Source organism: Paramormyrops kingsleyae, chromosome 16, assembly GCF_048594095.1.
Source record: "Paramormyrops kingsleyae isolate MSU_618 chromosome 16, PKINGS_0.4, whole genome shotgun sequence".
Lineage (NCBI taxonomy): Eukaryota > Metazoa > Chordata > Actinopteri > Osteoglossiformes > Mormyridae > Paramormyrops > Paramormyrops kingsleyae.
The window spans coordinates 16,574,510-16,598,294 of NC_132812.1; the positions used below are offsets into that span (position 1 = coordinate 16,574,510).

Consider the following 23,785-nt stretch of genomic DNA (forward strand, 5'->3'; position numbering starts at 1 on the left):
GGTGGAAAGGTCTAGAAAATGTGATAAGATGCACAGTAGAAAGAAAAATGAAAATTCTTATGCTAAGAAAGGAGAAGATGGGAATTCAGAAAGGATCCATGATGTGCAGGTGGGTAGGTGGGGGGGGGGGGGGGGGCATGGCTCTCCCATCTTGCGGAGGTCAAACATGCTTTAATGACACATTACCACAGGTCTTCAGGGACACCGTTGTTAGCAGGTCTGTGTTTTAGCCATAATTGATCTAATTCAGAGCTCTTCCTAACCCCTCCCTGAGTTCGTGTAAGGTGTGATGGCAGCGAAGGGGGGGTGCTGATAGCAGAGACTCACATTGCTGACTGGGGTCCGTGTCCGTGGTGAGTTTGACGTAGTTTGAGGGGAAGAGGCCCATGGTGCCATTCAGCTCGCCCTTCCACCAGTCAGGGTCGTCCTTGCTCAGCACGTTGATTATCTGCCCCTTGGCAAAGGGCAACTCGTCGTCATTCTGTGCGATGTAGTCATACATGCCGATCACCTGGCACACTGCGACATGGGGGGGGGCGGGGGGTAAGGTCAGTGCTCACGGTCACTGAACCAAAAAGAACTTCGATATCAGTGAAATAAATATGAGACTGTAGATAAGACAGCTCCCCTAGACACGAGATCACCGGCCCCATTCGTACCTGCACTGGGCCCCTTGGGTTTTGGGGGTGTGGGCTCCGTGGGTGTGGTCTTACTAGTCCCCGGGCTCAATAGCTTCACGTAATTGGCCGGGAACCAGCCAATCTGACGCTTCTTTCCCCGGGCCTGAGTGAGACAGAAGCGTAGGTCCCGTCACACACGTTACAGACTGATAGCTGGTAGGACGATAATAACGATCTAACCTTTTCTTCCTGAAAGGGCACTCCAGGCGGCTCTGATGGGAAGAGCGCCCGCCACCTACCTGCAGCTCCCCTTCCCACCAGCCTCCGGGGTTTTTTTTCCTGATGAGGATGAGCTGTCCAGGGGCCAAAGTCAGCTGCTCCGGGCCGGTGGCTGCATAGGGGGCGATGACCTGGGCGATTTCTGCAGCGAGACAAAACGAGCAGGTTCAGAGCCAAAGTCCTGCTGACACACACGAGGCCCTGGCTGTGTTCAAATCCCTAAAATATCCCTGGCCAGTCTGACCCCCTTTTAAAACCACAAGGATGGTTTGAGAGCTGGGACACTGGCATTCGACCACCTAACCCATCACTCACCTGGCTTCTTTCCCAGACTGCTGCTCTTCCCGGCTGGGCCCGGCCCCTGCTTGGGGGTGGGAAGAATGGGGGGGGGGTTGGTTTAGTCAGCAACAAATACCGAAAAACACATGCGGCAGGTGAGGTGAAAATGAAGCAGGCGATCATTATTCAGGTTCATTTTGCAGGACAAGAAAACTCACAGCATTGGAGGGAACACATCATTCTATTCATTCTGTTTTTAAAACAAGATGAATAGCAAACTACATGTATCATATGTCCATCTAAGGAACCATCTTCTAACAGCCTATTCTGGTCAGGGTTGGGGGCGGAAGGGAGTGGGGGCCGGAGCCTTTCCCACGAAGCATATGGCACAAGAACCAATGTTTCACCCTGGATGGGATGCCAGTCCATCACAAACCTCACACTCACACTATGGGCAATTCAGAGATGCCACTTCACCTAAAAAAAAACAGCTTGTTTTTTCCAGACTGCGACAGCGAACAGGGTAAGCACATGAACACCGCAATCACAGGGAGTGGAAATCGACCCAACAAACTTGGCAGTGCAAAGCAGCAGTATTATCCACTGAGCAACTCATTACTATTAGCTATAAGCTGCTCAGCAGACACATTCTATACAGCAAACCTGTAGACGCCATTTAGATTGAGGGGTAAGTAGCTCATAGGTAAGTATGTAACGATTCACCCAATTCACGATTCAGTTCGATACTGGGTTCATGATTCAATCTTCCCAGGATATTTTTGAGGGAAAAAAAAACTATCAAAAACTGCAAAATTTTCACATTCTTCAGCAACTTAAGTATTCCTTTTGTTAAACAAAAACAAAGTTTCATTTTCTTAATAACCAACAATAATTATTTAGAAACATTTATAGAGGCTGGAGTAAAATGTAGCCTATTAAATATTTTGTCCATTCATACATCCATTTTCGGTAACCACTTATATTCAGGGTCATGGGACTGATATATTAAAAATAAAAAAAAAGTTTATAACAAATAGGCTTTTTCTTAATAACCATTTCGCCACTCCGTAGAGTTATTTCTGCAGGCTGTATTATTTGATTGCTGGTAGGGGGGCAGGCCAAACTATTGCGTCTTCAGCTGTCTGAAAATTGCAATTACAGCTAAGAAAAACTAAGAGATTATGCATCCTAATAATAATAGAAGCCTTTTTGTGGATCATTTTATATTTCCACAATTAAAATCGTAATAAATGTGTACCATGATTTATCGTTGCACGTTACATGCTTACTAATAGCTACGATGAAGGGGACATTTTGGTTCAACTCTACATCGTTAACGGTTCTCTTCCCAGAAATGCTATTAATATTTGTTTTAAAATGTGCACGAGACAATATAACAAGAGGTGCAAACAGCTGCCCTTAAGGTCAAGCTTCAGTAGAGATATACTTACGTCAGAGTCCTTGGGTTTGACGTAGTTGGACGGGAAGACTCCGGTCTTGTCCCCCGCTGTCCCAGTCCACCAGTCTCCCTCCTTCTTCAGGACGATGATCACGTCCCCCTGCTGGAAAGTCAGGTCCCCCTGCTCGCTGCTCTCGTAGGTGTACATCGCTATGTATTCTGGGAAACAACGCACACTTCATCGGAATTCAGCTTCAGCCTAAGCTTAAGCCATAGTTTCAATGAGCGGGTCAACTAACCACAAACTAAATATTTTTGCAATCGAATAACAAAGTACTTCAGAGTTTCACAAGTTTTATATTTTGATTCATTCCCTGCTGTATATTTCCAGATGTTCTTAGAAGAACAGCGTGGTTATTCTGGTGCAAAATGGCAGCCATGTGTGACATACTGAGGTCATTCACAAGCCCGTACCTTCGCCACCCTCGAGGGGCCTGCTGCTGGGTGAGGGGGTGGGCCGCTTCACATTTGGGGGGCTTTCTGATGAACCTGAATCGATGCTGATCGGGGCGGGTCGACAAAAAGAGATTTGAAAAAAAAGATGATGTCATCAACTGATCTTATTGACTGGCAAACCAGGCAGAAGTGTGCTTTCAGGGAGTCATTGAGGGAGGGAGATTTAGAAAGACAGCAACCTCACAGCCACCGTCTCACCTAACAGACTGACGCTGGGGGCCTGAGATGAGCTTGACGTAGGACTTGGGGAACCAGCCCCGCATGCCCTGCACCTCCCCGAACCACCACATGTCCTGCTGCTCCAGCACGGTGATCACGTCGCTCTTGTTGAAGTTCAGGTGGTTGTCCTTCTTTGCTCTCCAGGGGTACAGGGCCTGAGCCTGGAGACCCTCCACCTTCTCCCCCTGCAACAAAGGGAACAAAAGCGGAGAATCCGGGGAAACAGGAAGTGAAACAGACATGCTGATGAAGGTCTGCTGCCCAAGCGTTTATGTTAAACCCACAGTGAAGCTTACTTTGTATCATTCACACGTCCGTCTGACACTTTTATCCAAAGAACATAAGCCATCCGAGTCCAGGCCTATATTATATATTATTTTACTACTCATTGACAAACCATTACAAATCAACTGAGAAGAAAGAGAGCAACATTTTAAGTCTGTTTCTTGAGAAACAGGAAGTGGACATGCGCTCTTCTCCCAGCCAGCCTGCCCCCCCCCCCCCGCGGCGCCGTACCTGGCCCAGCACCGGCGAGGGCGACGACCCCGTGAGGGCGGCAGGGGTGAAGGCGGACCGCTGACGCCGCTGCCCGGCGCTGGGGACCGACAGGGCGGGCTGCGTGGGCCACGGGTCCCAGGCATCCGACTCCGACTTCTCCGAAGCGTTGGATGGCCATCTGGACACAGACGGAGTGAGTCAGGATTGCGAAGGAAATCGTGTATCTAAGACAGCAAGGATCTGTGTTCTCAGCAGGCTAAATAATAGCTATGAGTAAGGCAGGGATAGACAAATGATCCTATCAATGCTGATTTACCACTTATATGATTTACAATAAACCATCCAAAGGACTCTATCAAAGCCCTGGATGTGAGCTATTTAAACCCTTCATTAGACTCATCATAAATAACAGACTTTTGCTAAAATTAAACCTTGACGTCAGGGCAGCACTTTAGAAAAGTGCTCCACCGCGAGAAGGATGTCACTCACGTGCTGCTGAAATCAGCCCAGTTGCCAGACGAGGACAATGAAGATGCAGGGGCAGGCAATGCAGTGGAGGCTGCGGCCGCCGGGGAAGTGGCCATGCTGTCGGTGGGCGGGGCTTGCGCTGGTGTGGGGGTGGGGCCAGAGGTGGTGGTGGTGGTGGTGGGGGTGGCAAAGGCAGTGAGGCTGGGCAGTGGCCCTAAGCCCGCCCCCACACGGATGCTGGCGGGCACCTCCGTTTCTGGGATCTTCTCCGCGTAATTGGCGGGGAACCAGCCGGTGTTGCCTTTCAGCTCCCCGCCCAGCCAGCCAGGCTCACCTGTCTGCGACTCATCCACCTGGAAGGGACACGGGGGGTCAAAGGTCAAGGCTCACTCATAGGCTGAGCAGCAACATACAGAACGGCGGTGGGGGGTGAATATGGGCATGTACATTCAGGGCTGGGAGGGCACAAAACATAAAAATCAAAGAAAAGACTACTGTGGGGAAGTACAATATGAAATTTAAACGCAAAAGGCAAAAGGTTATGTCAATAAAGCAGTCAGTAGCTGGTGAGGAGCGAAAACCAGTATACCCAGTGGACCGCCAGGACTGGAGCAAACAAGTGCTGCTTTACAATGTATCCAGTGTTCCAGTCCCTGCTGCAACTCCCCACGTGTTAAAAATAAGATCCGAGTCCTCGATACCACGTCTGTTTCAGTAATGACATGAATAAAGGGACACCCTTAATCCCCCTCCCCATAACTTCTGTCCCAAGCTGGTGCCCATCGCAGATGTCAGGTCACCAGCCCATGAGCCCCGGGTGCGAGGAGATAGGGGGCACGTTCTCCAGGACGCGCCTGGTGACTGCGACACGGCTCATTATTGTGCCACTTATTCCAGCCTGACAAAGACGCCCTTTCATGCAGCAGCTGCGTCCTCTCTGGGGATGCACTAATGTGTCGAAGGTCGGGGCGAGACTCCCTCTGCCTTAACGGGGCACAGTCGACGCCCTGAGAAGAGCCGCGTTCTGCGAAGGGCTAAGCCAAAAACACAAAGGAGCGTTTTTCGGACCAGACAGATGCTGCTGCATTCCCTGTCTCTTGGAGGGATGTTTCTAGAAGTGTAGTATGTCCCAAACCCCCCAAAAAAGCTTGTGAGATTCTCCACCTCAGCAACAGTGCTCGTTGCCTGGGTAATGGCATCCCTGTGACATCACATTCATCCATTTGTAAAGGAAGGACGGGAGATGGGGTGGGCATGCCGATCTACACTTACCCACTCCCCTTTGACCTCCAAGTGGAGAGAGCACAGACAGAAGATAGCCAGAAGTCAGAACCACACCAACCAAAACCACAGAAAAGCGACATCCTTCTAGGTACACGGTGTAAGTCTCATGTTCTATCCATTTACTATAGGCATTTGTGTTGTTGTGTTTTAATCGGGTTATCTGTATTCAAAGCAATTTATAAGAAGGTACAAGAGCTGGACTTCCTCCTGGGACGTAAACCAGCAACCTTCATGCTACAACTCCATGTTCCTGAACACCATGCTGACTACTGCCCTGAGGTCACCTTGTACACCCAACAGAATTTAAAAATGCATGCGCCGGGGGGGGATTGTGTTCCTCGCGTCCGTGTCATGAGAGACTGGACAGACAGCTTGTCGTCTAAGTGAGGAGCCTTTGACTTTTTCATATTAAGTTACAGGGCTGGCACACATCGTTTTCAAAAGCGACGTTGAGGCGCTGTTTTTCCCCATCCCCCGCGAGGAAAGGTGAATATCCACCAATCCTACTATAAACAAACTCCGCTACAGTGGTCATTCCGGCTCTCATGAAGGAAAACAGAAGGCCTACTCATTCCCTCTCCCCTGCCACATTCTAATTCCCGTGAGCACCTGGATAACTTATAATCTACAGACTGCTGCCTGAATGGACCATCACGGTGCCCTAAAGTACTACAGAACACCTCACAAAGGAGTACGAATAGCTTCAGTACACTGACGGCATGAAGTCACCCACACCCGCCTACCCTCCGGGGGGGTGCTTCGACTCAGGGAGCTTGGCTCAGGCTTCCCAAGCCACTTCCTTACCATGACAATATCCCCAGGATGGATGGTGATCTCGTCGTGGCTGCGAGCCTCAAACGGATACAGTGCTCTGTAGAAGACCACCTTCACTTTGTCCTGGTTGAAACCTGTGACGGGGATCTTCTCTGTGGGAAAGACGCGAGGACACGGGCAAGGTGAGCTTCGGAAGGGATCGGAAGGGTGTGGCGGGCACACAGGAGCGGGCACACAGGAGCGGGCACACAGGAGCGGGCACACAGGAGCGGGCACACACGAGCGGGCACACACGAGCGGGCACACAGGAGCGGGCACACAGGAGCGGGCACACAGGAGCGGGCAAACACTCTCACCAGCCATGGGCCACGGTGATTGGGCAGGCAGCTTCCCCGGGTCCGGCTGCTGAGAGAACATCTTGCTCAGCTTCTCGTGCATGTCGATTTTGTTCTGGCTGTACTCCTCTGACACCACCTTCGCCCACGGCTGCAGGGGTAGCGTTGGGGGGGCCTCTTTGCCATTATCCCGCCACTCGCACACCATCCCGTCCTGCAGCGGGTTCAGCCTAGCGAGGACACAAGTCAGGGGACAGTCACTGTACTCTGCCCGCAGTACAGTCCTGCCTCTGCTTCAGATCAGAGGGCAGACACACACCTGCTCTCCTGGAAGTCCAGCGCCATGCCCTCCTGACCTGTGACCTTATGGATGTCCCCACTTAGCTCTTTTTGCTTCTGTTTTTGCTGCATGATGTGGATCTCCCTCAGCTCCTGTAGAATGATGCGAGACATGGGTCAGACATGAGAGGGACACTGACACAGCCTCCTGACCTAATGAAACACAACAAGGTTTATATATAAAACTTTTATACATCACAAAAATTCTACAGACATTGCCCGGGTAACGATGGTCCGTTAATGACATTTTGACTTTACAATGGCTATGGTTATTCAATAAATTACTGTACATGAGATATTCAACACTGTATTATAAAATAGGCTTTGTGTTAATGATTTTTCCCAGCTGTAGGCTAATGTAAGTGTTCTAAGCATGTCTAAGGTAGGCTAGGCTAGGCTATGATGTTTGTTAGGTTAGGTGTACTGTATTAAAATGCTTTTTCACCTTACAATATTTTCGCCTTACGATAGGTTTATCGGAACATAACCCCATCGTAACCCGCGCAGCATCTGTATATTAAATGTTAGCTTTCAGGATTTCTCACGGTGGTCGTCTTGTAGCTGAACCACTGAGCCCTTTAATAAAAACTGATCACGTGTACTTCATGTTACGATAATACCATATAATACCTTCTAACCATATAAGTTACAGTATGATAATTAAAAATAGAAGTTATGATAACTAACCATCCACTGAAATTCAGGGACTAAACCAGGGGTGGGGAACCTGATCTGTGGGGAGCTGGTGCGGGTTTTTGGGATGGCCTCTCAATCAGCCAATTATAAAGCAGTGTTTCTCAACTCCTGTTCTGGGGACCCACTGCTATTGGCCGATTGAGAGGCTATTCCAGAAACCTGCACCCACACCGGCCCTCCATGGTCCCCTACCCCTGGACTGAACCACAGCACCCCGGTTAGTTTTGATCCTATGGCATCCAACGGCTGTGCTTTACCCTGAGCTGGGTGTTGAAGGCCTCGATCTCTAGCAGTTTGGACCTGGTCTCCTTCTCCAGCACATCCATCTGGTCCCGGAGGTGGCGCCGGGTGGCCTGCTTCAGCTCCAGGGCTTTCTGCAGACTCGTCAGGGAGTCTCCTGGGCCAAAGAGGGTCAGGACAATGCTGTCAAACAACGAGCGAGACTGGAGGGAGCACCCACATTACACGACAGAGCAGCAGAGCTCGGAACCATGGCAACAGAACAATGTAGCCAACAGCTTTACAGCGTCTTTTAAACCCATTTTTCTAATCTTTTGAGACTGGCCTAGATATTCATAGTACGATTTAGCTGTGCAAGAAGGATTTCCTGCCAATAAAACCTTTAAGTGTCTTCCACTGAAATGCCATGCGAAGAAGGTCTTAGTGTTTATCTTTGACCAATCAGATCGTGGCTCCCCCTCATGTGTCATGTGACCAAACACTCACTGGGGGCGCCGCTCTGCTGAATGCGCTTCAGCCTGTCGCTGAGACACTGCTTCTCGGGGATCAGGCGGCCAAGCCACTGCTGGGACTCCTGTGGGGGGGGGGGGAGGGGAGGGGTAAAGGACCCCTTTAATTAAAACCAGTACACTGACTTACTTACTTATTACGCAAAAACTTCTAAAAGGAAAAAGCTACAGAATAAAAACAAAATAAACCCAAACATTGTTCTCCCACTTTCTTACAGTTTTACATTTTGTTTGGAAAGAATTGTCAGTTCCCTTTAAATGAATAATGACATTGTGATCATGTGCCTGGATAGAAGGATGCATTATGTCAGGAAACAGGTACAAATACATTTTATCTCATCATTAGGATGATGGTACCAAGTCCACAGTGTCAGGCTTAGTGTAGGAGAGAGGCCACCTGTGGGGACAGGGGCGGGCCAAAGTTACAGCCTCCATCCGGCCCAGCGAATAAATGAGGCCCGCTGTGGAGAAGGGGGTGGGGCTAAATATACAGCCTTCATCCGGCCCAGCGAATAAATGAGGCCCGCTGTGGAGAAGGGGGTGGGGCTAAATATACAGCCTTCATCCGGCCCAGCGAATAAATGAGGCCCGCTGTGGAGAAGGGGGTGGGGCTAAATCTACAGCCTCCATCAGGCCCAGTGTAGGACTGAGACCCCCTGCAAGGAAAGGAGAGTGGGTGCAGTACCTGGAGCTGGAGCTGAAGGTGGGTGATCTCGGCAATGCGCAGCTCGCGGGTCTTCTTCGTGCTCTCGATCTCGTGCCGCTGGGCCGACAGGCGGAAGCGGATGTCCTGCAGCTTCCCCTCCAGCTGCTGCTTCTTCTCATTCTGGATGGAGTGAAAACAATCAACTTTTACTCAATGCAACCTTCCAATCTCAACTAATTAAACCATTCTGCTTACATCATGCAAGGGCAGGTACATTCACCGATTCTTCATATTTAATATTTTATTCAGGTATTTATGTGCATTTTAGTTGTCTTTGTCCAAGGATTGTACAAAAATGTTAAGAAAAGTTGTGAGAGAAATAAACATGACTAATGAACAGCTAAATCTGTATATTCCACACATTCTCACCCCCGTTTCACTCTATTTTTAAGTACATTTGCCACAAACTGACCATGTTGTGATGACCAAGTTATGCTGAGAGCTTTCCATTGACAGACCACTGATTTCAACAAAAACAACATCAACCCGCTGTGCTGCATACACAACAGCAGGCCCACAGAAACCGACAGACAGCAGCCATACCGCTGCAGCCCTGCCCTCACACGCACGCACCAGGGTCTCCAGCTCGAACTCCAGTGTCTTCTTCCTGGCCTTCAGCATAACCATGTGCTCCTGCTCGCGGTTGCGCTGGGCCAACAGCTCCTGCCTGCGGTTCCTCTCCCCCTCCAGCTGCCGCTGGCGCTCCAGCTCCCTCTTCGCGGCCTGAGACAGTGGCGGGGGACAGCAGGGGACAGCGGGGGACACACAGAAATAGACGCAGAGCAGAAACAAGACAGATTTCTCAGATATATACACCTCTACTCTAGAGTAACACACAAAAACACACATTAACCAGAATCACAGAATTTACCCAAAACCCCTTCTAACACACACACACACACACACACACACACACACGCACATGTAGGGTAAACATATCCTTATGGGGACCGCTCATTCATTTCAATGGGAAAAATGCTAACGCTAACTATGACAACCTTAACCCCTACCCTGCCCTAACCATAACCATAAGTAACCTAACAAAATACAAGAGTTTTTGCATTTTTAGTTTTTTCATAGCAGTCACCGATTTTTATAAAATAGAGTTTTCCCTTATGGGGACCAGGAAACCGGTCCCCATAAGGGAAAAAAAACGGATATTTATCACGTTATGGGGACATTATGTCCCCATAAGGGTAGGTAAACCTGTTCGCACGCACACACACACACACATGCCCCAATACAAACACATACCCACAAGCCTCATCGGTTAGACATCTGCAATGAGAACACTGATCCAAGGCAGCCTCCCCTCTCACCTCCTTCCTCTCACCTTCTGCCAGCTCCTTCAGGTCGTTACAACTCCTCCCACTCCTTGCCCCTCTCAACTCCCTCCTTTCACCTCCTGCTAGCTCCCTCAGATCTCCCCCCAGCTCTTCCCACTCCCCACCCCCTCACCTCTCTCCTCTCGATCTCCTTGCGCCTCTCCTCCTCCCGCTGCCTCTCCAGCTCCCTCTGCTTCTCCAGCTGCTTCTCCAGCTCCTGCTGCCTCCTCAGCTCCTGTTCTAGACGCTCCCGCTCCTTCTTCTCCAGTTCCTGGCGCTCCAGGGCTGCTAGCCTCTCCTGTTCCTTGCGCTGCTGTTCCAGCAGGGCCTGTCGGCGCTTCTCCAGCTCCAGGTTGCCCCTCTCGAAGTTCTCCCGCTTCTTGTCCTCGAACGTGACTGAGAGGAGGACATAGAGGTTTGGGCCAAGCCTCAGGCAAAATAAAATAAAAGCAGTTTCACTTTAAGTTTCAGTTTGAATGAATAATCTTTATGGGCATAAAGTGGCTGTTGGTCACTGGAAACTGAGAGACCTTAGGTTGTTTCTCAATCTGCGTACTTGACTGTACTAGTGTTCTCATGTACCCGTTTTACATTGTGTTCCATTGCTGAAGACCAGTTCCAATACTAAGAGCAGAAGTACAGAGGATGGTAAAAATCCGTGGATGTCATTATTGCCTGACCACAAATATCATCCCCACTGAACGAGACCAATCCCATAATTCACTGCAGCCCAAGTTCATTCTTGGAAGGCAAGTTAGCAAGACCGGTCTCACCAAGACCACAAGTACGATCTTTGCCTTCTTGGTATTGAGAAACACCCCTTCTGCCAGCGCCACCAGAAGACATATACAATACCACCAATAAAGGAAGATGTGGAGTACTGCATGACAAAGGCTTCCCTCAGCCCCTAAAGCTCCTTGACCTCTGACCCTTCACCCCTCACCTGGTAATCTCTTCTCCAAACTTTGCTGTTCCTCATCGTCTTGTTCCTCAGACAGCCGCCGGTCAACTGAATGCAGGCTGGACAAAGAGATCCCGCTACCTGACCGAACTCTCCTATAGGACGTATAACCATACACACTTACTAGACAGAGCAGATCAGCATAATCAGAACTGACTGATATGTACGATCAGCCAGTCGTGTTTCCAGCACAGCCGAGCAAGCTATTCAATCGGTAAGCAAACCTGCACATGCCAAGGGTACGTTCAGGATAGCATGGGCCAGAGTGACCACACTCCGTCAGGAGTGACCTAAGGGCGCATTCATCAGCCAAGTCCTCCAGGACCCTCAGATGCTCCACGTTAGCTGTGCTAAAGCTTCTTGCTTTCAATCTCCATCTGGGGTTTCCTTTGCTGAATACTTAGGGTTTAGGGAGTAACTGAATAGAGGAATAGTGTCTCCCCAAGATCCAAAGGTAGTCTGTCTGGGGGGTCCTCCGGGACCGGGCTGAGAAACACTGACCCGACGCACCTGAAAGTTGGGGGTATGAATTCCGGTGGCAGGACCGGGGGTAGCGGCAGGCCGGACATGGCCACGTCGATGAGGTGCATGGCGAGGATGAACTCCTCTGCTGTCAGCTTACCGTCCTGGTCGATGTCAGACAGGTTCCTGTGGGAGCAAAGGGGGCACATGCTCACTCAGAGAGGGTAGAAATGCCCAACAATAGTGGGACTAGTGGCTAATATAAGGGCAGTATCCTATTATACTCAAATACAGCCCATCAAGAAATGAGGATAACAGTACAATTCTTAATATTACTAATTCTGTAAACATAACATTGATACGGATTTGAAGAATTAAGAGATCAGTAATGACCCCTCTTAAAACATCCAGGTAAATAAATGTCAAAAGTCAAAATGTCCAAATAAATAATAAAGTCATGCAAACAAAATGAATAATTCACCCTTCTAGTATGACATGCTATAAATCTATAATAACATGCAATGAAGACAGCAACATTCCACTGCAGAAATGAGTATCATTAGAGTGTAACAAGCCCTATAAATACATAGTGATTTTATAGAGTCATCCCACACACCAAAAAATATGGTCTAGAAATATCCATTATTCATACAGACTCAAATGGCATTTGTGTCAGTAATTATTGCATTCCTGAAACCACCAGTATCTGTTTAAATAGAATGTCTAACGGAAGCTCTCTAAAAAGCACTCAAAAATTAGGCTGACTTTGTGATGAGTAAAGCTAGACTGGAGCTGAAAATGTATCTGTGATGCAGTGTTTCATAAGGCTCATGGGAGAGCAGGGTTCAGTAGCGTTTTGTAAGGCTCAGTGGAGAGCAGGGTTCAGGACGCCAGTGGAACGCTATAAAGAATCAGGAGAAGCAAATCCAGGCTGCACTCAACATGGTTAATGATGAAAATTCTACAGAAAGAATGCATGGACTGTACCCTGACAGGTCACTGTTAATAGTAATGGATCAATGCGAATAGATGTCACGTTAGTCATTTAGGTCTCACCAGATCGAAGCAAGCTGTGCTTGTGGCAAACTTGACTGCATCAAAATGGTCCTTGCTTGAGGTCCTATGGAAAAAGAATAAAACTAATAAAAATCACCACAAGAATCTATGTTCTACACCGACAAATTGTGAATACAATGAACAGTGATCGCCTTCTGGGGATCTTATTTCAGATATTAAGATTAAGATGAGCATTGACTTTATTGATCCCAGTGGGAAATTCTGGTGCATAGAGCAGCGAGAACGTAGTGCACAGACAAACATACATATAGAGCAAAACAAAAAGTACAAAGACAGTATAGACAATGCAATCAAGTAAACATGGTGCAAACAAATTTAAAAAGTACACAGTATACAAACAGAATAACCTGAAAAATGGTTGATGGCTAAATGAGCTCCATGATTGCTACAACAAGTTTGACTTTAATGAAACAAACATATTTCACACAAATCTATGAGACACATTAGCGCATGAAGCTGTTAGTTCATTGAGTCACATCCAGAGTGTCCTTGATTTCTCTGTGGCTGCAGTCCATTCCCATCCCGGGGGTGTGTTTATCCTCCTGTCACGTAACCCCAGGGTTTATATACATCCAGAACAATCCATGAGGAGCCCTTTCAGCTGGCAATAAAGAGCATTAAAACGGACTAGCCTTTTCATTTCTAGAATCGACGCCCCCCCCCCCCCCCCGAGCCTCTGCTCCAAGGTCGATGTTTCCCAGCTGAGGCAGCGCCGCCGTAAGCGGACCTGGGGAGGCGGAGGGAACAGCGGGGGGCACACCGTCCCCGAGCAGAAGCGCTCCTGTTACAACGCCGGCCACGGCTCGTCTCGCCACCCTTGTCAACAAAATTCAGGGTGTCGGCTTTCCTTCACATCCAGCTGAATTCAGGTCCTGTACTTAACACAACCTAACACAGGCACCGAAAGCGTCTGCGAACCCATTCGGTAAGGAGGCTGAGCAGAAGGCCAGTGAGTTTCATGAGTGACGACGACCGGCATCCACCTCTAACCACACATCTCATACTCCCTCATCCTGCTTAGGGTCCATCTCTAACCTCTACTGACACTTCGTAGTACATTTATACAACACAGTGAAAGAGTCCTCAGAAAATGCCCTGTTCCTTTACGGAAAACCCAGCATGGCTCATAAATCTATTTCCAGGCCTTTACAGCACTACAGCTGGCAATAATGGAATGAAAATCACTGAAGCAATGAGATGTATAGAGGCAGCAGTGTATGTATTAACCTTGAAGATGGTGGGGGTCTGGGTGTTGACATACCTGTCAGATGGCCGCTCATCATTTTGTCCTGGCTGTTGAAGAGCTGCCGGTACTTTAGCCTGGAGGACTGTGGCACCGCCCACTCGGCCAAGGGGGGCCCCGCTGGGGCGCTGAGGGGTGTAGGGTGGCACAGAGGCATAAGGGTCATTCTCAGGAACGCATTATACATCCATTTTTCTGTCATTTTTAAAACCTGTTATACAGCTTAATCGTCTAACCTATCGAATTTACCTCAGGGGTAGTTAATCAGTTTTATTATATTACCATTTATTTCTGTAATAATAATTAAAAAAAAAACAGAATTTCATCAAACCAGGGCAAGAGTTACCTAAATTAGGGGGGAAAATTAACAACTAACAAATTGAATTAAAAATATGCATCTTATTATACAAATTTTACTGTGGGTTACATTCAAGAAAGATGAAAAAAAGTTTCGTGTTTTGTTCATCTTAAAACTGACATGGTAATAATATTTTTGATTACCTATTTGGGGAAAATGGACAACAAATGACAAAATGTTAGTATACCTAAAAATTTAAGGTGATGTCAGTTGCTCTACACAAAAAAACACCGAATTTCATTGCAACAAGTTCATGAGAATGATCCATAAGGATAAACACTTAGAGCGACCTTATCTACCAGGCATTTAAAGAGTATACATAATAAACACTATTCCTGTATTCAGTTACTCCCTAAACTGTAAGTATGCAGCAAAGCAAAGCCCGAATGGAGTTTCAAAGCAAGAAGATTTAGTGCAGCTAAAGTGACAAAGGCCATAATCGCAAAGACGTACAGCTGTTCTAAGCTGCACAACCACCCAAAGTGCGACGTGAAATTATTACCGAATACAAAATTCTTAGCAAATGGTGTTAGCAGCAGAGAAGGGCAGGCTGTAGCTACAGTGATGTTCTTATTCTGCACGACGGGGGTTTGGAACGGAGTTAAAATTAATCAGGGGAATCCCCTCCATCACGTGTCAGTTGGAGGGAGTCCCTAGATCAGCTCTGCTTTCATTTGATGGTCCCTGAACTTTTCATACTCATAACATGAAAAACAAGAGAATTTCTAAACCTTAAGTAGAAGACTTCCAAATATGGTAGAACTGATCAAATGTAGGTACTAGAGGTCGACCGATATATCGGCCGGCCGATATATCCTGCCGATATTTAGCATTTTTTAATGTATCGCCATCGGCCGATATCCGAGTGCACTACGCCGATTTTCAGACAGGCACGTCTGCGGGCAGCCCAGTGTTATTGTTGCTGTGGAACACATGACCCATGCTGCCTTGTGCAGGACCACAGCCAGAAGTTTTGGAAGAGTCCTGGGATAAAACGGTAAGGCTTAAATTCTGATCTTTCAATGACCTGTTTATTTAAGTAGTTTGCTATGAAATGTTGCTTTAAAAGAAAACGCGAATTACGCTATTGGGAACTGGGGTCTTGATAATGAGCCTTCAACCAACTGTAGCTTACAGGTAACATTAAGGACCATTGATTCTAATGGAGTTCGTTTAGTGCGCTTATTGGTGGGCTCACAGACGTTTTTTAATCGTTAAAAATCATTTTAATTGTTAACATTTTAATTATTACCATATCAGCCCGATGTTATCAGTTATGTTTTTTTTCTTGTGTCGGAGAGTTTCACTCTGTGAGTGTGTGGGGCGGAGCAGGCAGCGCTCAAATACTGCAGCGTGTGTGAGAGTTGCGTTACTCTGCCCTGATCACAGACAGCGCCGTCCTCGGAGACACAGAGCTGCTAAGAACAATGCATGGCGGAGAAAAGTGTTTGTTCGAAAGCGTGGTTACCATTTACTTGAGCTGATGCTGACAATGGTCCTTCTGTGCAAATTTTTTTCATTTGAAACCGGAGATTCAAACAATTTGTCAGACGTCTAGATAAAAAGTGCATGACTTTGCGCAGTTAGTTTCCTCATTAAACATGTCTATCCTTTATACGGGCTTATACGTAGACAACGTCACAATCACTAGGGGCTTATGTTGTCCTTGCATACAAGGCTGTGCAATACGACAGTTATTTTATTTTATTTTCCGGGATTACTAGATTCTGATTGTGAATTTGGCTTTAAGCTATCTGTCTGCTAACAACAGAAACAACATGTTAGTGTACACTACTCATCATACCATGATGCACTTAGTGTTTTTTTTTTCTTCAAAATGTATTAGAGTGTAATTGTTTTAATGTGCATGGAATACTGGAATTGTAGAATGAATTGAAGATGAAGGAACTATAATAAAAATTCTAACCTTGCATTTATTCTTCTGTTTTAGTAATTGCTGTCTGATGGCTGAAGAAAAATCTAATCCTGTATGGCAGCATTTCACAAAGCCAACACCAGGAAAAGCCAGGTGCAATATCTGCAGCAGACTGGTGAGCTTGGGAGCTGAAGAATGAGTTTGCTGCTAAAGAGATTCTGATGCTGCTATCTTTATTGTTTATAAGTTTAAGTTGTTTATAAGTTGTATTGTGTTTTTGTTATTTAAGTTTATATTTAAATTAACACAAGTCAGTATTCAATAAATGCTAAGTTGAGAAATTTTGTGTATCGTTTGTTATTATTAATGTGATATTTTATCATGCAAATAGAGGGGAAAACGTCCAATTTTCGGCCAAAAAATATCGGCAGCATATATCGGCCATCGGCTGACCCTGACTCCTAAATATCGTCATCGGCATCGGCTATTGGAAAAACCCATATCGGTCGACCTCTAGTAGGTACTACAGAAAATCACTTCAGGTGGGTATTAATGAAGCAAAAGAAGAAATGAAGTCAAAAGAGGTCAAAATGTCTTGTTAGGGAGTTTGGTATAGGTCAACACACACAGTAGCCTTCCAGGGCCTTATCATGTGACCAGGCTTGAAACTGTTCAACTTCTTCAAAACAGAAACCAAGACAGAAGTCGCCCTTCCTGCACACAAATACTGAGATATTGCACAACCCCTTGCCCAAGCTTAGACAAACCTGGCCCACATGCACCAACACCCCAGCCTCAAATAACAACCAGGAAGAGAGACACAAAAAAAATCTATATCTAGCACAGCAGACATGGACAGGACACTTGGCGTGGCATTCTGGGAAATCAGCCAGAAATGAGGACACCAACTACTTAATACTCATGACTTAAATTTGCAACAAACTGCCTTCATGCTATCTTGACAATCAATGCATGTACAAACAACTTAATGTGTCCCCTATCCAGTGAAAATAGCCATAAACAAGCCCAAGGTCATACTTCATGTGGGCTGTAACAAAGCTATTTCTTCTGGGGGTACTAACATTTAATCTATATCTCCCTGACATGAAGACATCTCGATCTCCAAGAACATGGGCCAGAGAATAGACAGGACCCTACAGCCCCCCATGCTTGCCACACAAGGCCCCCCTTCCCCCTTCACCGGTGACATAAGGCGGGGGGCGGGGACTAAACTCACTTGGACGATTCAAAGGACTGTCCTTTCTGCATCTTGGCACCGGGGCGGTTGAAAGAGGAGCCTGTGTTTAGACCTGTAGCTGAGGAACAGAAAACAAAGGGGGCCGCCATGTTACAACAGTTACTACAGTTACAGAGAAGCAGGGGATTGTGGGTAACTACTTATCACACCGGCTACACACTTTCAGATCATGTCGAATCAAGTTTCAACATTTGATTAATTCATTCCTAAAAGAACGATAAAGTCCTTGCAGCTGACGAGAGAGGAGATCGTACCTGGATGTGTGAATGCCGGCACGGCCTGGACGATGGCCGGAGCCCCGTTGGCCACAGGGGGAATGGAGGGGGACATAGATGACACGAGAGGGGGCGAAATTCCCATCCCCGGCAAAGGGGGTGCACCTGGGAGGGCTGGTATTCCAGACATACCCACCATGCCTGCAGGGCAGACAAGGGGGGGGGGGGGGATGATGCTGAATATGCTTCTGAACAACAGGTCATGTCAAGCCCTGGTCCTGGACTCTTGCCTTAACGACCTTGGAAACATGCATCTTACCCCGCAGCCTGTTGAGTATAAATGCTCCCTATAAATAAACTGTGTCACGCCACCGTGAATAAGACCCTGAGTAACTGGGCTCTCCCACCCCCACCGACAGCATAATAAGCCTATTTAGCGTTTGGCTCAGGGATCGATGGTCAGCGTGCCAGTCTTGCCATCTGCCTCAGCTCTCCTCCTCTACCCTGGGATGCCGTACCGAAGGGCGAGGCCGGTGGGATGGAGAGGGGCGGCTGCTTCATGGTGGGGGGCAACGACGGGGGCAGCGGGTGACCCTGGAGCTTCAGCTTGATCAGCTTCATGGCTATGGAGAACTCATGGATGTCCATCTTCCCGTCGTTGTTCAGGTCAGCCAGGGCCCTGAAGAGGCACAGCGGAGGAAGAGGAGGAAGAAAAGACAATGAGGCGGCGGGGTGGTGCGAGGCTCTGTGGGTTTGGACTCTGCCTCAGAAGCTTGCAGGTTCAAATCCCATGACTGGTAGAGGGACTGAGCCCTCGCACTAGCCCCTTAAGCCCAACTGTCTCAGGGCCTGTCGGACCTGCCAGCTGTGTTTGAAGGTTCTTGCAGAGTCTCTCACAGAGAGACCAGGCAAGTGCTCTTTAAAAACACAGAAGGTGAATGGAAAGCGCGCCTGTGCTAACAGAACAGCCCGTGTCGCCCAGAGATCACGACGTTTGTCAGGAAGTTCCCATAATCCCACTTTCATTTCATTCAAAATTTCGGTTCCCGTTGACCTCCACACCAGCTAAACCTCTGGCAATCTGGTTCATTATCAGTGTGACAAACAAACAAACAAACAAACAAACAAACAAAAGGCACGTTGCCGGAAACAGCTGTCCAGCAGTCATTGTCATGCCGGAGACTCTCGCCGGCGACTTACCATATCTGTGCCAGGATAGGAGCAGGAAGGCCAGACTGGAGGAAGAAATTCCGAGCCTGGTCACCTGGGGACACAAAGAATTGGGAGAATGGCACGTCAGCCCATACAAAACGCTAACAAAGATGAAACCTGCTTCCCTGAATTTATATCAAACAGGCTCCCTTTCCAGCACAAAAGCGACATCACTGCATCGCTCTTAAATCTATTCCCAGGTCTTTACTCTGCAGATAACCTGCACCACTTTTCACGCCTCAGCATTACAAAGTGTCGCTCCCAGTCCCAAACACGACAAGCTACGTTTGGGCGGTAATATGGTACTATGATATACTGCGGTATTTTGGGTACACCTCTGTATTTCAGAATTCAGAATTCAGGTTTTCATTGCCAAGACGGCCCACAAAGTCCGTGCCTGGGACACGTGCTGGAGCTCACAGCCTGCTTCTGTAATCACTGAGGCCAATAACAAACCGCTGTCTGGTGTCCCGGATCAACCAGGGCTTAATAGAGCAGGCTGAGCCAAAAGCAGTTCGTCCGGGCCATAGGACAGCTCTTCAGATCTGTCAGATTTTCAGATGTTTTGCTAAGCCCTCTTTCCGAAGCCGCTTATCCCCTTCATAATACCAAATACGCAAGATTTAGTTTTCTTGCAAATACTTAATGTAATATCTAGGAATGGACCGATCGACATTTGTTCAGTTCTGATCCGATTCCGATAGACAACTGCCGATACCAATACAGATTCCGATACACAAGCTCTTTTTACTTAAATATTCAAATGTAATAAATATATATTTTTAATCTAGTAAATACAATGTATGCCAAAAAACCGTGAATTAGGCTACTAGAAATATATAACATACTGCTCCACACCTCATTTGTACATCTTTTTAACCGCATTTCCCAGTTCAATGTGAACATCTTCCAAGCGAGTATATGCAACTGGCGGATGCTTAAAAGGCCCCACAATGTTTCCCTCACTGACACTTCACTGTGACCGCAGCCCCTCGTGTATCACAAGCTGCAGCGAGTGCGTAAAACAGCCCAAGCCACTAGTTGTTAAAAAGCTGCGTAAGTTGTGTAAAATACTTCTGGACTGTCACCCTCTTATCTGATGGTCTTACGCTCTCCTCGTACTACAAAGGGTATGCGCATGACGTCACAGCGGGCGGAAGTCTCTGCACTCACATCCACCGAGTGGCAAATAGGCCCAATTCCAAAATCCCTACACACCACACCTCACCACTCCGCCTTCGTTTGCGCATTTCCGAGACCCTTCGCCATGTTGAGGTGTGTCCCCAAGCAGCAAGGGCTAAGGGGGAGGGGTCTATTGTGCCCTCCTGAAGTGAGCCAGCAGCGGTGAAGGCTCAATGCAACCCCACCACCACTTCAATACCCCACAATGCTTTGCACACAAGAAACAGAACAGCACAAAAAATGTTGAGAATGATGTCATGTAAATGTAAGAACACAATTAATACAACTAGATGTTTAAACACACGCATATGTTATGAACATGACTTTTTTGACGACAGTTTATTTCCATGAGATGAATAAGCATGACAATAATCACGTTATATATGATGTCCGCGGATGATTCGATATTATCCACAGTTTCGGTCATCCGCGGTAGATCTTAGAACGTACCACCCGCAGACACGGGGGATACTCTGTATGTGTGTGTTACATAAAATGAACTTCAGATTTTTCATTCAGTGTGATAAAGGCACATCTTTTCCCAGTGGATAAACCTCTTGGATTTCTTAATACAGTGGAACCCGCTTATAGTGATCAACCGCTAATATGGATTAAAAAGCTTGGGACAGAATCACTCCTGTACAAATACAGTTTAAATAATTCACTTACAGCAATCACATAGTCCGCTTACAGTGTTCATTTTGGAGTTTTTTTAATACTTGACAACATATGAAAAAAATTAAATTATGGTAATTCTTTTATTTACTTGCCTACTTTGCCCTGCGGTAACTCAGCTGCTTCTGGCTAGTTACCTGAGGCTAATGCCGCATGCACAGAAAACATGACGGGAAGAAGAAAGTCATTTACTCTCAATGACAAATATAGACTCGTCAAAGCTTATGAAAAACTGCCAAAAACGAGCAAATGAGATACAGCAGTGATACTATCATAAGCTATATTTTACATACAGTATTGTACTGTATTATAGTGTATTTGAATTATACATTTGTATAGCACTGTTAATTTGAAAACTGAATACAGCTGTACTGTATTTCAAAATAGTCAAGTTAAGTAAATAGCAAAAAATTGATGATCATCCGCTTATAGTGACCAGTTTCACTCGCACAGACGTGGTCACTAGAAGCGGTTTCCATTGTAACTTTCCATTGTTCCATTGTGAGGGCGCCTCGTAATGAAGGTGAAGTGTCGGGGGTGTAGTTTGGGATTGGGTCATAGACGCCACTTGAATGCCGCAAAAAAAGCATCGAAAACAAGAAAGAGGTGCCATGCGATCGATTGTACAAATCGATTTAACAAGAAACAGGAGCTCTTTTTAGAGATTGCCAAAATCTAAATAAGTAAGTATCGGACCTGGATCGGTCACATACGACCGATACCCGATGCATCAAATAGGTCTGGATCGGTGCCGATATCAGTCCGATTGCCGGATCGGAGCATCTACAGTAATAACTAAATGAGCTGTAACAATACGGGACATATGTGTGTCTCATATCCATGCCTCATCACAGGGACACATGAAGCGGCTCTCTAATGACAAATGCCCATGACACAAACCGTCACAAGCTTGCCACTATTCTCCCCATTCACTCCCACTGCTTAGACGGAGCAGTGTGTGGTTCAGTGGTTTAGGGGGCTGTGCCTATGATTGGAAGGTCGTTGGTTCGAATCCTGTGACTGGCACTCAGTAAGGCCCCTAACCTCAATCACTCCAGAGACTAAATGACCCTGCGTTCTCAACTGTACATCACTATATAAAACTTTAGTCGGCAAAAGTGTAGCTTGTAGCTCAGTGTGCAAAAATTCCTGTGCAGCCCTGCTACTTGCAAAAGCGTAACCAAGACCAGCTGCGGTCGGCATGTCAGGCAGATCCGCGTGACTTGGGGATGAGAAGGAGGAACAGGGAGCTTTTTTTTTTTAGTTTTGGTGCTTTAAGAGACAAAGGATCCCCACTTGGCCTTTGGCAGAGGAGGCACAATGGGCAGGGATACGACAGAGATGCTGGGTCAATAAATTGGAACTGGGAAAAGGTGCACCTGACATTACAAAGGAAAAGCTGTTTTGCGTTTAGAATTCACCTACAGACAGATGCCAGTCACCTGCCTGCCCCTAGGACCGCCTCGAGCCTTTAAGTACAAATTAACACCAAAATACAACATTCAGTAAGAGACAGCGGCATCAGAAAAACAGACAACCTCAACGAGTGACCTTATCATGCAGCGGCTTGTAATTAAATACTCAAAATAAGACCAAAAGAGACACAGAGGCAGGACCCAGGTACTGAGGATTTATATTACACAGCAGAGCCCAGGAAGCGAGACACCGGGAAATAAACAGACTCTTCGCTGTGCTTAAACACGCCGGCCTTTTAGTCAGGCTCCCAAAGACGCTCCACAGCACTCTGACCTTTAACGCCGAAAGGCTTTTTATACAGAGAGCGTGTGCTTTTAATACCCTCCACGGCAAGAAGACAACTCGAATAATCACTTCTGCTCTCCAACCCTGAGAGCAAGGGGGCTAATTAAAGCTCCCTTTAAACTTCCTTAAAAGCAAGTTTCACACAGCACTATGCCTGGAGTTCCCAGCCTCTGTGGGGGCCACAGCTGACCTTCGCAAAAATGAGTGTGGGTTGGGGGGGGGGGGGGGCAAATGCCACTCTGCCACCCTCCCAAGCACAAAAATACCTTTTTCACCGAGACACCCCAAAACAGCCACTTTCATTCCGCTACTCCGTTACAACACACAGTTTGCTTTTGTGCAACACAGAGAGACGCCCATCCCAGGGGCCGGAGTTGCTTTCAAACCAGCCCTCCTCACAAACATGTCCGGGGGTCATATAAATATCTCCTGCAGAGCTTCACCGGCCCAGTGAGTCTCTGTGAGTCTCTGTGAGTCTCTGTGAGTCTCTGTGAGTCTCTGTGAGTCTCTGTGAGTCTCAGCCAGCTCACCTGGGTGCTAAACACGCCCACTTTAGCCCGACGCTCTCATCAGTCCGCGCCTGAACCCATAAATATTTACTCAGTGCTACCCTGCTCTCTCTCTCAGAGACACGCTCTACTGTAAGCTCCTCCAGCACCCCACGGGGGAGGTAACACGCTGCACCAGAGACCCCCACCCCACCCAGACTGACCTGTGATGAAGCCAGCCAGCGTAGGGGCCAGGCTGTGGAACTGCTGGTCATGCTTGGCCCGTTCATCCACAGAGATGACCCAGGCATCCAGGCCCCCTGACAGACAGAGAGAGAGAGAGAGAGAGAGAGAGAGGGAGAGAGAGAGAGAGAATCAGTGAATGAATAATTAATGAAGGATGCTTTATGTGCCAATTGCACAACTTCGTTGCAATGCTTCTTTTTGCATATCCCACAATGCTCTCCTCTGAGACATACATGCACGAAAATATATTCACAATTAAGAGCAAAGCTTGGCGTTCAAATCCAG

The 23,785-nt window shown here is 47.3% G+C and overlaps 1 protein-coding gene across 5 annotated transcripts in view; it reads right to left on the reverse strand.

Moving 5' to 3' along the window:
- The window catches only part of LOC111852675 (intersectin-1-like), a 47,914-nt gene that overhangs the window by 11,917 nt on the left and 12,212 nt on the right, over window positions 1–23,785 (reverse strand). Inside the window, exons 3-29 of one of the 5 annotated variants that reach the window (XM_072700666.1) lie at window positions 23,479–23,574; window positions 19,137–19,200; window positions 18,455–18,615; window positions 17,976–18,137; window positions 17,701–17,779; window positions 14,248–14,357; window positions 12,966–13,029; window positions 11,958–12,095; window positions 11,430–11,506; window positions 10,620–10,882; window positions 9,735–9,884; window positions 9,141–9,281; window positions 8,433–8,520; window positions 7,964–8,103; window positions 6,991–7,103; window positions 6,693–6,901; window positions 6,367–6,488; window positions 5,551–5,565; window positions 4,300–4,631; window positions 3,829–3,988; window positions 3,292–3,497; window positions 3,052–3,137; window positions 2,630–2,796; window positions 1,215–1,263; window positions 920–1,041; window positions 660–783; window positions 328–519 (exon numbers count right to left, since the gene is read on the reverse strand). In XM_072700666.1, coding sequence (XP_072556767.1) covers window positions 328–519; window positions 660–783; window positions 920–1,041; window positions 1,215–1,263; window positions 2,630–2,796; window positions 3,052–3,137; window positions 3,292–3,497; window positions 3,829–3,988; window positions 4,300–4,631; window positions 5,551–5,565; window positions 6,367–6,488; window positions 6,693–6,901; window positions 6,991–7,103; window positions 7,964–8,103; window positions 8,433–8,520; window positions 9,141–9,281; window positions 9,735–9,884; window positions 10,620–10,882; window positions 11,430–11,506; window positions 11,958–12,095; window positions 12,966–13,029; window positions 14,248–14,357; window positions 17,701–17,779; window positions 17,976–18,137; window positions 18,455–18,615; window positions 19,137–19,200; window positions 23,479–23,574 — 3,630 coding nt within the window. Of the gene's footprint in view, window positions 1–327; window positions 520–659; window positions 784–919; window positions 1,042–1,214; window positions 1,264–2,629; window positions 2,797–3,051; window positions 3,138–3,291; window positions 3,498–3,828; window positions 3,989–4,299; window positions 4,632–5,550; window positions 5,566–6,366; window positions 6,489–6,692; window positions 6,902–6,990; window positions 7,104–7,963; window positions 8,104–8,432; window positions 8,521–9,140; window positions 9,282–9,734; window positions 9,885–10,619; window positions 10,883–11,429; window positions 11,543–11,957; window positions 12,096–12,965; window positions 13,030–14,247; window positions 14,358–17,700; window positions 17,780–17,975; window positions 18,138–18,454; window positions 18,616–19,136; window positions 19,201–23,478; window positions 23,575–23,785 lie in introns of all 5 variants that reach the window. The other 4 variants (XM_072700663.1, XM_072700662.1, XM_072700665.1 and 1 more) reach the window with 4 other exon arrangements.